Source organism: Ipomoea nil, unplaced genomic scaffold, assembly GCF_001879475.1.
Source record: "Ipomoea nil cultivar Tokyo-kokei standard unplaced genomic scaffold, Asagao_1.1 scaffold2159, whole genome shotgun sequence".
Lineage (NCBI taxonomy): Eukaryota > Viridiplantae > Streptophyta > Magnoliopsida > Solanales > Convolvulaceae > Ipomoea > Ipomoea nil.
Genome location: NW_017618587.1, coordinates 3,353,278 through 3,365,818, shown reverse-complemented (window position 1 = coordinate 3,365,818; position 12,541 = coordinate 3,353,278). Strand labels below are relative to the sequence as shown.

General features: G+C 37.4%; 3 protein-coding genes across 4 annotated transcripts; all 3 read left to right on the top strand.

Annotated features, from left to right (window-relative positions):
- The first annotated feature begins 541 nt into the window (after positions 1–541).
- LOC109149842 (GTPase HflX) lies at positions 542–5,267 on the top strand. Its single transcript, XM_019297850.1, has 13 exons — positions 542–1,046; positions 1,163–1,305; positions 1,749–1,865; positions 2,194–2,308; positions 2,385–2,522; positions 2,976–3,071; positions 3,148–3,261; positions 3,515–3,583; positions 3,704–3,774; positions 3,861–3,954; positions 4,361–4,486; positions 4,586–4,675; positions 4,948–5,267. The coding sequence occupies exons 1-13, from the start codon at positions 657–659 to the stop codon at positions 5,038–5,040; spliced, it is 1,656 nt and encodes a 551-aa protein (XP_019153395.1). The 5' UTR covers positions 542–656; the 3' UTR covers positions 5,041–5,267.
- Positions 5,268–6,493: 1,226 nt separating this feature from the next.
- Positions 6,494–7,965, top strand: LOC109149153 (peroxidase 9). Of its 2 annotated transcripts, XM_019296811.1 has the most exons (5): positions 6,494–6,512; positions 6,550–6,769; positions 6,861–7,052; positions 7,138–7,303; positions 7,417–7,965. In XM_019296811.1, exons 2-5 carry the CDS (start codon positions 6,551–6,553, stop codon positions 7,827–7,829), a joined length of 990 nt encoding a protein of 329 aa, XP_019152356.1. In that variant the 5' UTR covers positions 6,494–6,512; position 6,550; the 3' UTR covers positions 7,830–7,965. The 2 variants fall into 2 exon arrangements, with proteins under 2 accessions (XP_019152356.1, XP_019152355.1); XM_019296810.1 differs by lacking the exon at positions 6,494–6,512 and having other exon boundaries at positions 6,519–6,769.
- Positions 7,966–8,758: 793 nt separating this feature from the next.
- On the top strand, positions 8,759–12,541 carry LOC109149806 (26S protease regulatory subunit S10B homolog B). The gene is made up of 10 exons (XM_019297809.1): positions 8,759–8,983; positions 9,142–9,261; positions 9,859–9,995; positions 10,113–10,274; positions 10,413–10,499; positions 10,594–10,680; positions 10,767–10,904; positions 11,384–11,575; positions 11,650–11,748; positions 12,060–12,541. Exons 1-10 carry the CDS (start codon positions 8,884–8,886, stop codon positions 12,132–12,134), a joined length of 1,197 nt encoding a protein of 398 aa, XP_019153354.1. The 5' UTR covers positions 8,759–8,883; the 3' UTR covers positions 12,135–12,541.

The window sequence follows — 12,541 nt, the reverse complement described above, 5'->3', positions numbered from 1 at the left end:
ACCCCATGCCGGAGAGATTATAGCTTTTAATAGATAGATCGCCGAAATCCCTGGAAGTAACTCTTCAAGAAAGCCGTGATTCCAAGCGATGTAGGCAAGCTGAACCGGCTCGGGATCTCCAAGCAGCAAGCGGAGAAGCACTTCCCCCTCCGAAACGGCACTGTCACCTCCAAGAGCATTCTCTAAGCTGAACCGGCTCGTGATCCCTAAGCAGCAAACGGAGAAGCACTTCCCCTCCTAAACAACGATGTAACCTCCAAGAGCGTTCTCTTGAGCTTTGTAGTGAAACTACATATATATCCTCAAAGATCGCGGTCAACAAACGATCAAATAGATGGAGGACCAAATCCTGTCAAAATTGCAAAATTAAGGACTTAATTGGTTGAAATTGAAAGTCGATGATCAATTTGTGAATTTAGCTATAATCGAGGGACCATTTTGAGTATTTACTCTTTTTTAAAATATTAAAATATATTTTATTTTTGTTTATTTTCCAATATTTTAAATATAAAGGATTTTTCTGGGAGGTCTATCAGTCTATGTTTAGTCTGCCAACTGAATCAATCCTCAAATCAGTATAACTACCCGATAACGGCCGAGTGGGCACTGTATATATATCTGATTGAATTTGGCGAGCTTCTTTGCATACTCTTATCATGAGCTTATGCTTCCTCTGCTCAAATTTAAACCCTTTAATTTTACAATCCGAACCCCATTTTCGATGGGTTCCCAAACCTACCCGGCAGCTCCGAATTATTCAGCAAAGACAAGCAAAGCGCGCTTTTTGTGGTTCAATTAGGGCTTTGGAAGATGGAATCGGAGTCTTATCGCCCGACGATACCGTTTCGGTTCGCAATCCGGTGATTGAGACCGGAGATGAAGATGAAGCGGAAGATTTTCACCAAGGGTTCAATGGAGCTGCAAGTACCGAAGCAGAAGAAAATTCTCAAACCTCGGTGTTGAAGAAGATCGAGAGGAAGAAAGGGGCGCAGGTGGAGGAGAATGATGATTCTGATGGCCGGTTCACGCTACGTAATGGAAGAGAGGTCGGTTCTCTGTAATCTGCATTTTATTTTTTCAAAGTTTTCAGCTTTGCTTCAAAAGATACATAATTTTTTCTTTGGGGATGAAATGAATGTTTGCTTAATTGTGGAAAGTGTAGGTTTTTGAAGAGAAAGCCTATCTAGTGGGAGTTGCGTGCAAAAACAATATTGATGATTCATTTGGTATAGACGAATCACTGAAAGAGCTGGCCCAACTGGCTGACACTGCTGGACTACTTGTTGTTGGTTCTACATATCAAAAGTGAGTACAAATTGGATTTTTTTTTTTTCCAAATTCAGTACTAGTGATTCCCATTTCTAGTGCCACAAACTTGAACCTATAGTTCACATGGTTATAAAAGGTCTTAGAATAGAACACAGAGGAAGAGACAAATTCTCATGGGGAATAAGGAGCTGTATCTGGAGATCATGTTAATTGCATGAAGCATGGATTTTGCTACATAGTTGGACTGATTCTATTTCTTCAAAATTTTAGAACCATTCTTGCAATTTAAGTGGGAGATGGACTTTGAATAATTTGTGTTAATCATGATGTGATTTGCCACAGGTTTTTTGCATTTTGTTCCATTTTTTGTAATTTGCCAAGTTGATACTGTATAATCCACACTAGATTTCTGGTGAAATAGTGTTGGTTGGTTTGATTGTAGTTCTAACTTCTTCTGCTTATTCTTTCTCATTTTGCAGACTATCCACTCCAAATCCTAGGACATATATAGGGTCTGGTAAAGTTGCAGAAATAAAAAGTGCAATCCATGCGTTTGAAGTTGAGACTGTAATATTTGATGATGAACTTTCACCAGGGTATGTTCTAAGTTCAATTCATGTGTGAATACTGCTATATAGACATTCTGAAAGCATCAGTTGTTTATTACTCATAGAGACATAGATTAACATTTTTGGTTTCTGAATTTATTATCAAATTTGCCTTATACCCAATATATTGATTAAGATTATATTCATATTCCCTATTGTGTTGGAACTTGGAATTTTGTTCTTTAAATAATGCATATTTTTTTTTGGTTTATTATGTACATGATAAAACTTTTATCTAATTCTTATTTTTTTATGTGAATACCATAGTTTGTATTTTGTAACCATTGGACTCATTATATCATGGCTCACATTATAGGCAGTTGCGTAATTTGGAGAAAGCTTTTGGTGGAGATGTCCGAGTGTGTGATCGCACGGCTCTTATTTTGGATATCTTTAATCAACGGGCAGCCACTCGTGAAGCTTCTTTACAGGCAATCCTCTTTGTGATTGATAGTTTTCTTGCAACAGTTCTGCATGTTTTTAGGCTCACTGTTTTAACGTGTTCAGGTTTCACTGGCACAAATGGAGTACCAATTACCACGGCTAACAAGAATGTGGACTCACCTTGAGCGTCAATCTGGAGGGCAGGTCAAAGGTATGGGAGAGAAACAAATTGAAGTCGACAAGCGTATTCTACGTACTCAAGTAAGTAGTTATCTTGTTATGTTTTTCTTTTATGTGCTTATGTTCAATTGTAACTTCCTTCAATTTTGACTCTTTGTTGAACCAATTCCTGATTTGTAATTTGTTGAAACATCTTGGAAAAATGAATGAATCTTGCAGCAGCCAGTTTGTGTATTTAAGATTGTTGAACATATAACCATTAATGTGCAATCCAACTATGAGCTTAGGCTTTTAGTTGAGATGGAGCACATGCTTCAATTTGGTATCAGAGCCAGACCAAAGGTCATGGGTTCGAATCTCTACGTCACCCGATAAGCGACTACGGTCCATATGTTGCTTGGAACCCACCGCTTCAATTTACATTTGTCATGTTGCTTCTATATATGTGTGACTGTTTATAGGTAGTTTTTGGCCCCTCCATGACTTAATATGCCTAACTATGGATTTCTTTGGTGTAAATTGCCCTTTTGATAGATTGGTGTTCTCAAGAAAGAGCTAGAATCTGTTCGAAAGCATCGAAAACAGTACAGAAACCGACGCACCTCCGTTCCTGTCCCTGTAGTGTCTTTGGTATGATATGTACTTTGTATAGTCTTTCAGTATGTTAATAGGAAACCAGTGATTTATAATGGCTTTGATGCTCTAGGTTGGATACACAAATGCTGGCAAGAGTACACTACTGAATAGATTGACAGGGGCCGATGTTCTTGCTGAGGATAAATTATTTGCCACACTTGATCCTACAACAAGAAGGGTGCAGGTAAGGGTGGAGAGTAGAAGAAAAATAAATTTTCACATAATATAATGATCCTTCCGTTCATTTGAAGTTTTTGAAAATTTATTTGTAATCTGAGGCAAGTGAGTCCGCATAAGTTGAAATTTGATATTTGAGTGGCATTATATACAAATAGACCTTTTATTAAAACTATTTTGAAATTTCTGCATTAGACAGATAAAGTATGCATAGCTAAAACATTTTGTGCATTTTTTTTTTTGGAACTCTTCTGACCCAGATGAAGAATGGAAAAGAGTTCCTCCTGACAGATACAGTAGGGTTCATTCAAAAGTTACCGACAACACTGGTAAAAATTATTATGCTCTAGTCAATATTTTAGCCTTTTTGATCTCCTCATGGATATTGAGGATGATCATTTAAGTTAAAATCAAAATTTTTATTAAATCGCCTTCACTTCTTGGCATAGGTTGCAGCCTTCAGGGCAACATTGGAAGAAATCTCTGAATCATCGCTTATGGTGCATTTGGTGGACATCAGGTATGATCTTTTCTTTTCTTAAAATTTTTATATTAGCTCTATTACATGATAAACTCTTACTTATCATCTGTAACTACCAAATTCAGTCATCCTCTGGCAGAGCAACATATTGAAGCTGTGGATAAAGTTCTTTCAGAACTTGATGCATCTTCAATCCCAAAGTTGATGGTATGGAATAAGGTAATATAATACTTTTGTCATTTGTTATGAAATTAGGTTAATTATATAACTAGCTCCCCTTTTCCTTCTTTTGTCTTTTTTTTTTTTTCCTTCTAATAAGTAAAATCAGGCTTGGGTATGCAAGGATTTCCCCTTTCCTAATTATTGTTTTCTCAAACCATTCATGTTTTCTATCTATAGTATTGTCAATGATTACTGAAATCATCTTTGCTACTATGCTACTTCTTTCCCAAAAATAGTTCTTACTCTTTACTCGTATTCGTGTTATGGTCTCATTTGATGCTCTTCTCATTCCTGAAGATGAGTTGTTCATCTCGGGATACTGGTAATTGCTAGTTCTCCTTGTTTCATTTCTCGTATTATGGTTTAAACATTGTATACTGTTTTGGTGGCATCTTCTCAACAGGTTGATAAAGCTGCAGATCCTGAAAAGATCAAGTTGGAAGCTAAGCAAAAAGATGTCATTTGTATATCCGCTTTGACTGGTGAAGGGTTAAACGACTTTTGTGATGCTGTTCAGAATAAGCTGAAGGTGCATAACCGGTTAATTTCGCTGTGTAGCCAGGAGGAAATACTTTCTAATTTTCGTAAATATTTTTCAGTCGTTGCTGAAGATTCTTTTCTTTAGCAGGATACTATGGTTTGGGTAGAAGCGTTGATACCCTTTGATAAGGGGGAACTCCTCAGCACCATACACCAAGTTGGAATGGTTGACAGAACGGTTAGCCATTTTCATTTGTGCATTTTTTTTCCTGTTCCGTTACGTGTGTATTTACTTTCGAGGTTACCTAAAATGAGGCTGAGGGGAATGAAAGTATGAAACCCCAAAACAAGTCCTCAAGAATTTAGTTTTAAGTAGCTTCTTATGAAGCCAAAATGCGAGAGTCTTTGGCATTTTTCTTTTTGCCATCTCCATCGAAATTATTGCCCAGACGAGGTCAATAATCAAATATACATTTGTTTGAAGTAACGAGAGCCTTTTTCCTATTTTAGGAATACACGGCAAATGGAACCTTGGTGAGAGCATACGTGCCCCTCCGTTTTGCCAGGATTCTCACCCCGATGAGGCAAATGTGTGTGTCGTAACATCTTCCTCCCATCAGAATCCAGATTTCGTGACAATGCCTCATTATCAAGATTAGTTCAAAGCTCGTGTACGGTGTACATAATTGGATTACTGTTGCGTGTGTAAATATATTGACACATTTGTATTTATGTATATGTATTCTCTCTCAGATCCTTTCTAAGGTGATATTCTCTGTATGTTGAAGAGTGCAGACATCAATATAAGCTTTCCTCTATGATTCAGTCTACTGTGTTTATTCAGAGTGAGAGTTTTTGTCTTTTTGACCTGGTTTTTCCCCAGTTGCGTGAAAAACATTGTGAAAGTTGAATCTGTAAAAAAAGACATTTATTACATCAATATCTCATCACCCTCATTTCTTGCACGTCTCACCTTCTCTGCGCTGAAATTCTGATTGGAGCATTTTGCAGAACTTGGCAACCTTGAATTAGCATTCAAGAGATTTGATTGTCAATAACTTTAGCCAAGTTGATCAGACCGTTGACTTGATAACTACAATATTATAAGTTCGACTCGTAGTAGGAGTGACCTAATCAACTACAACTTAGTTTACTTTCTTGTGGTCCGATTTCTGGATGTTTGGCTCGTAGGGTAGCTTGAAACTTTGTACTTTTTGTTATAGTCGAAACTTTGTTGGTGGTGGTGGTCTGTGATTTTTCCCTTGATTTTGGAGTTTTCCACGTAAATCGTGTGTCTCTTAACATTTTTTGTTTGGGCTATTGTGTTATCTCGTATTTGTGTATGGTGGCCGTGAAGGATCAAAAGGTGGAGTTTATCCAGTGCACACTCTCGATCAGAACAACTTAGACTAGTTTACCTCTTGTGATCTTTTATTGGTCAGAGTCAGTGCGTACCTTCGAGTAGTGACTACCAGTAATTTTAGTTTCAATAGAGAAAGTCACTGTAGAACTTGTCGGTGGAAGATGGTTTCCCAAACAAAATAAACTGGTCAATTGGTTTAGGCTATATGGAAATAGAAAGATAAACCCTTAACATGGCAAGCCTAATGATCAAGAGTGCTGTTGCTCTTTCCTTGTGTTCTCGGCTTCTCGTTTCGATCACTTAAACGTAACGAGATGAGTTTAGATGTCATCGTGAAGCCTTTAATCTTATCATGTTACATCAGAATACCGAGATTAATCTTATCCTGTACATAAGGTAAAACGAGAATACCGAGATTAATCTTATCCTGTTACATCAGGTGAAACGAGAATACTACGGAGATTACGTATAGCTTTTGCTATTGTTCAAACAGTATGATGTCACAACATTCCTCATTTTAGTGTTGTATGGAGCAGGTGGAACTGCAGTACTCACTGAGCTAGACCACATCTATAAAGGTGCACAGACAGGTAGAGGATTCGGTATCAGAGTGGTTGACATACATGAACTATGATTGATCATATATGTGTGTATATATATACATATAGTTGTATACCAACAGAGCATGATTATATATACATACAATCCATTAAACAAAAGCTTAGTTAAGTTTACAGTATCCTGTCCCTAATGGCTACTCTTCCCAGAGTCTTCTTTTGCAGCCTTGCTATGATGATGATGATGGTTGTTTTCTCTGCTGCACATCCCGGCCTTTCGCCTTTCTTCTACGATGTTTCGTGCCCACAGGCCAACGATATTGTCATGTCTGTCTTGGAGAAAGCTATCGAGGAAGACCCGAGGATGGCTGCCTCCTTGCTCAGGCTCCACTTCCATGACTGCTTTGTCCAGGTGAAATGAAAAAAACCAGAAGACATAAAACCTTGCATTGAATTGCCTGTTTTGTTGGGTAGTTTGGAATGATTGTTTCCCTTTGGTGCAGGGTTGTGATGCGTCGATATTGCTGGACAAGACGTCGGGGATGGCTAGCGAGAAAGATGCCGGACCAAACAAGAACTCCATTAGAGGAATTGAAGTGGTTGATGAGATAAAAGCAGAGCTGGAGCAAGTGTGTCCTCACACTGTTTCCTGTGCAGACATTCTCGCACTGGCTGCCCGGGACTCCACAGTTCTCGTAAGTAAACTGTTCTGTTTCAACTAAAAGTTTAAGCTGATAGTCAGACTATATGTGCTGAACGGGGTGTCTGTTTAAACAACAGAGCGGTGGACCGCATTGGGAAGTGCCATTAGGAAGGAGGGATTCAAAGATAGCAAGCCTCAAGAAAGCCAACACCAATATTCCTGCACCAAACTCCACCATCCAACACCTTATAACCCTCTTCGCCCGCCAAGGCCTCGACGAGCAAGACCTCGTCGCTCTTTCTGGTAATTTAAGCTCATCCAGCAGACCATAACAACTTAAACTTTTAGTTGAGACAGAACACATTCTTTAATCTGGTACCAGTGATCTGACTGGTTGACCGTGCAATTCAATGCAGGGGGGCACACCATAGGTGTAGCCCGGTGTGTGAGCTTCAGGCAAAGGCTGTACAACCAAAATGGCAACAACCGGCCCGATGCAACTCTCGAGAGGGCATACTACAACAACCTGAAAGCTTCGTGCCCAAGAACCGGGGGAGACAACAACGTATCTCCCCTGGACGTTGCCTCCCCGGTGAGATTCGACAACACATACTTCAAGCTGTTGCTGAGGCGCAAAGGGCTTCTCGCCTCAGACGAGGCGCTGCTCACCGGGGATGTGGAGAAGACAGTGGAGCTGGTTAAAGGGTATGCCAGTGATGAGGAGCTTTTCTTCCACCACTTTGCCAAGTCTATGGTGAAAATGGGGAACATCAATCCTCTTGTTGGGTTGAAGGGGGAGATCAGGCACAACTGTCATCATGTCAACTGAAACATTATTATGGTGTGATTAATGTTTAGTTTGTTGTGTTTGTGTGGTTTTAATGAACAAGTTTAAGCTGTGTAAGATGTTTGTGAACTGTGAATTGGAATGAAATGTGAGTATTAACTAGCTTGTGTTTTGTTTTTTTACAAAACATTCCTTGTTGGTTCATTGTACAAAAACATCCTAAACTGAGATTGATGAATAAACAAGTAAACCAACTCACAATGTACTAGAAAAACATAATAGTATTGTTATCAATGATCAAGATATCTAGTAATTCTAATACGGAGTAAGAATCTCTAAAATAATAAACAAATTCTAAAAATACAAAGTAATACCGTGCAAGAGATTTAACTTGAGATAAAGTACTTATTTATCAAAGAAACTCTCGAGTAGAGAAAGAGTTTTTTTTTTTTAAGTAGAGAAAGAGTTTTTTTTTTTTTTAGAAAACTCACTCTGTATGATCAATACTTTTATTTATTTATTTATTTTTTTAAAACCATGATGTGACCTGATTTTGATCATCTTTAATTAAAATATAAAAAATATAGATATTTCTCGTACTTTTTCACAAAATCTTAAATAACCTTAAACTGATTAAGGAAATTCTATAATTTAAAGAACAATTTAGATGATACACTTAAAATACATTGTTGGTGATGCTATAAGCTATAGTGCACATAAATTACTACCTAATTAATGAATAACTTAAGTTTTGTATCACAAGATTATACATTATTAAAAGCCTACTGAATTTAAAAGAAAAATACTAAATTAAATTTAAAATATAAGAGCTATATAAAATTATAATAAAAATAAAAATATATTTAAAATAAATACGAATTAAATAATACTCTATATTTAAATAGATATATTACCTTGTAATAGAATACATAGTTAATTTTAAAAAAAATAATAATAAAAAAAAAAACTTCTTATAAAAATACAAATCCTGATGAATCGGGTATAACACTGGTTTTACACAAGTCCTTAGCTCCTAGAGTCCCAAAGCTTCCAAAAGTAATCACTGAATTCCCGACCGATTGTCTGAAATCCGACGATGAGCGAAGGAGAAGACGCCGTTCGTCGCCGCACTGCGCTAGCGGATTACCGGAAAAAGCTGCTTCAGCACAAAGAACTTGACTCCAGGTTACGAACGGGTACAGCTCTCACAGATTTCTAAACCCTAATTCTCTTTTCAGTGATTATCTGGTCTCTTTTAACAAGCTCATTCGAAGGATTATACATGAATTTTGTTTCTGTTGAATGGGATTGATTGTAAATGCTTTTTTTTTTTTTTCCTTGAAAAAATCTGCAGTAAGGGAGAATCTAAGAGCTGCGAAGAAGGACTTCAACAAAACAGAGGATGATTTGAAGTCTCTTCAGAGCGTAGGGCAGATTATCGGAGAAGTTCTCAGGCCTCTTGACCATGAACGAAGTAATTACTTTTATATTCTCTCTAAAAGTTTTGATCTTTTGCTCTTTTGCCCACGATTTTTAGTTAGATTAGAATCATAATCTAGAAAAGCTATATAAGAAGTAACATAAGCTTGGTTTTTTAGTTTGATAAAGATAATTCCTTTTGAGTTGATAGTTTCTACATAATTCGTGTCATATATTTGTATTCGCTCTCCCCCTTTCAAAGAAAATGAGTTCCTGTTATGCTCTAAACTTAATCATTTATGCATCTTTCTATTTTAAGATATTTATGGTTTGTAGTGCCAGTAATCCAATCTTTCTGCAAAATTTACTAATACTATTAGTTTAACTGTTCCTGCATGGTGTATTTTGTAAAATGCTAAGATTTTTGTTAATGCTTGAATGCTTCCTGCTCCAAGAGACAAAAGTACTAGGATCTTCTAAACTCTCCTTTGTAGGTGACTTAGTGCTATGCCATTCTATTATCTCGGATTGTCTGAATGGTCTTTATATCTACATTATAAGAATGGTATTAACATAAGTTAACTGCCATGCTGCAATCCTATGACCATGATATGTGATGAATAGTTCCTTGCCTGTATTTTTTATATTTTAGTGATTGTCAAAGCAAGCAGTGGCCCAAGGTATGTTGTTGGCTGCCGTAATAAACTTGATAAGGAAAAATTGACTGCTGGAACAAGAGTGGTCCTTGACATGACAACCCTGACAATCATGCGAGCTCTCCCACGTGAGGTATGCCTCTCTCTTGTTTGTTGTGAGTCTAATACTGGTTGGAACTGGTGGTTTATGGTGATACATGAGAATTTTTTTTATTGTTCCTGAACCTTGTTACATGACATTCTTGTCCAGGTTGACCCTGTTGTTTATAACATGCTCCATGAGGATCCTGGAAATATTAGCTACTCTGCTGTAGGTGGTTTGTCAGATCAAATTCGAGAACTTAGGGAATCGATTGAGTTGCCTCTAATGAATCCTGAGCTCTTCATCAGAGTTGGAATCAAGCCTCCAAAGGTATCTTTAACAACTCCTAGCCCCCCAAAGAACTTGTGGGTGGGGGTTGAAAGCTTTGATTCATACTTTTTCCTTAGATACATGAGACATGCTATGCATGGATGTACTCTAATTGGGAATAATCTTTTGCCATCACAGGGTGTTCTTCTGTATGGACCTCCTGGTACTGGGAAGACATTGCTAGCTAGAGCTATTGCTAGTAATATAGATGCCAACTTTTTGAAGGTAACTATTAGCCTTCCTTTTCCTTTTGGTTTTCTGTTACTGTTTTACTTTTGTAAGCACTTCCATTTTACAATTTGATTGTGATTTCATGCAGGTTGTTTCTAGTGCCATTATTGATAAATACATTGGTGAAAGTGCAAGGTTGATTCGGGAAATGTTTAATTATGCACGTGATCACCAGGTAAAGACTTGATTTTTCAGATTTATATCCACATTGCTGCCTCCAAAAGCTTATTTTTTGCTTATCTTTTTTTTTTCCCCCTTCAGCCCTGCATAATTTTTATGGATGAGATTGATGCAATTGGTGGAAGACGTTTTAGTGAGGGAACAAGTGCTGATCGTGAAATTCAGAGAACACTCATGGAGTTGCTTAATCAGCTAGATGGATTTGATCAGCTTGGAAAGGTAAATCTATTCACACTTTTGAAGACTTAGTTTCTTGAAGTACCGAGTTATAGTAAATTACCCAAGACTTTAGGTCCCAGATTTAATTTTCGAGATGTATACTCAAAGGTTTACATAGTATGGAGGTATAATTGCATCACTGTTGACATCATGCTTCTAGTGAATGAGAATTCGATACTTAGCCAGTTAGCCCCAATGGCTTTCTGAGGCTTTAAGAAAAGGCACAAGGCCAAGGGATTTGATTTACTGAAGTAAGGTGCTGATTAACAAAAAATTAGTAATGAGTAGTATTCTACATATCTGAATCTTAACTAACAATTATTGAAAAATCAGAGAGACAAGTTTCCTTAGCCAAGTGAAAAGTTCCACTTACGTAGCAAACTTTTCTGGAACTCAATAGTTCAAAGGGAGCACTGAATGAATTCTCTTGTTTTGTTAAGGAATTTCAGAAACAACAATGAACAATTTTTCTTGTGCAGGTAAAAATGATTATGGCAACAAATCGACCTGATGTTCTTGACCCTGCACTTCTTCGACCTGGGCGTCTAGATAGGAAGATTGAAATCCCACTGCCAAATGAGCAGTCAAGAATGGAAATTCTTAAAATTCATGCTTCTGGAATTGCCAAACACGGTGAAATTGAGTATGAAGCTGTTGTTAAGCTCGCAGAGGTTTGATAATCCTTTCTTTGTAATCAAGTAATCATGGCATTTGTCCGTTGTGTTAACCTTTGCATTGTCTTCAGGGGTTTAATGGTGCTGACCTGCGTAACGTATGTACTGAGGCTGGGATGTCAGCTATCCGTGCTGAAAGAGATTATGTTATCCATGAAGACTTTATGAAGGTAAATTCTCCAAATTTTATCTTTGTAGTCCTCTGTATTCACTTGTTGATGAGGAATTAAGATAGGATACAAAGGCCAATGACCTTGTGGTCTAGTGGCACGAAGTGGTTCTCCCAAATGGGAGGTCATGGGTTCGAGCCCCAGTGAGGGCGGTTTTGACTCTTTGTGCTTCAATAGGTTGAGAAAGTATATATAAACAGATACTACATTGTAACAGAGTGTACTCAAAAAAAAAAAAAAAGATAGGATACAAAGAGTGTGTAATAAAATATTAGCAGCCTTGTAATATGATTGTTATCCTAACTTTGCAGGCTGTTCGAAAACTGAATGAAGCTAAGAAGCTCGAATCTAGTGCACATTACAATGCAGATTTTGGCAAAGATTAGGATCAACGACTTTTCTTCTCGAGATCCATGGATGTACGTGTAGCAAATCATGTTTCTATACGTGGCACTTTCACTAGATTTTGCTGGATATCTTCTTGCATACTGATAATTTATGGATTTATTCTAACTCAATGCTCCCCCAAACATTTCCTCCTTCATCTCCCCCACCCCCTACCCTCCACCACACCACCAGTAGAAAGAGGACAAAATGACAGATACATAAAATGTTATGTTTACTTGGTGTGCTTTTCTTACCTGAAGTATTCGAGTATTTCTGTCATTCCCTCATTGTTGATATCCTCTTTTTCTTTCTCTTTTCGTTTTGTGTGAGTTTCTTGTGTTATTTGCATCTCTTCCCTCGAATTTCGACTAGTTTAAAGTTAAACTATTGTGTTTTTTGCTCTGTT

Excerpts from the sequence above, each read along its gene's own strand:
- LOC109149842 (XM_019297850.1), top strand. The coding sequence starts at position 657 with ATGAGCTTATGCTTCCTCTGCTCAAATTTAAACCCTTTAATTTTACAA. Across the intron at positions 3,262-3,514 it reads CTACAACAAGAAGGGTGCAG|ATGAAGAATGGAAAAGAGTT; the intron begins GTAAGGGTGGAG and ends CTTCTGACCCAG. Across the intron at positions 4,676-4,947 it reads TTGGAATGGTTGACAGAACG|GAATACACGGCAAATGGAAC; the intron begins GTTAGCCATTTT and ends TTCCTATTTTAG.
- LOC109149806 (XM_019297809.1), top strand. The coding sequence starts at position 8,884 with ATGAGCGAAGGAGAAGACGCCGTTCGTCGCCGCACTGCGCTAGCGGAT. Across the intron at positions 8,984-9,141 it reads TGACTCCAGGTTACGAACGG|TAAGGGAGAATCTAAGAGCT; the intron begins GTACAGCTCTCA and ends AAAAATCTGCAG. Across the intron at positions 10,905-11,383 it reads GATTTGATCAGCTTGGAAAG|GTAAAAATGATTATGGCAAC; the intron begins GTAAATCTATTC and ends TTTCTTGTGCAG.
- LOC109149153 (XM_019296811.1), top strand. The coding sequence starts at position 6,551 with ATGGCTACTCTTCCCAGAGTCTTCTTTTGCAGCCTTGCTATGATGATG. Across the intron at positions 7,053-7,137 it reads CCCGGGACTCCACAGTTCTC|AGCGGTGGACCGCATTGGGA; the intron begins GTAAGTAAACTG and ends TTTAAACAACAG. Across the intron at positions 7,304-7,416 it reads AGACCTCGTCGCTCTTTCTG|GGGGGCACACCATAGGTGTA; the intron begins GTAATTTAAGCT and ends AATTCAATGCAG.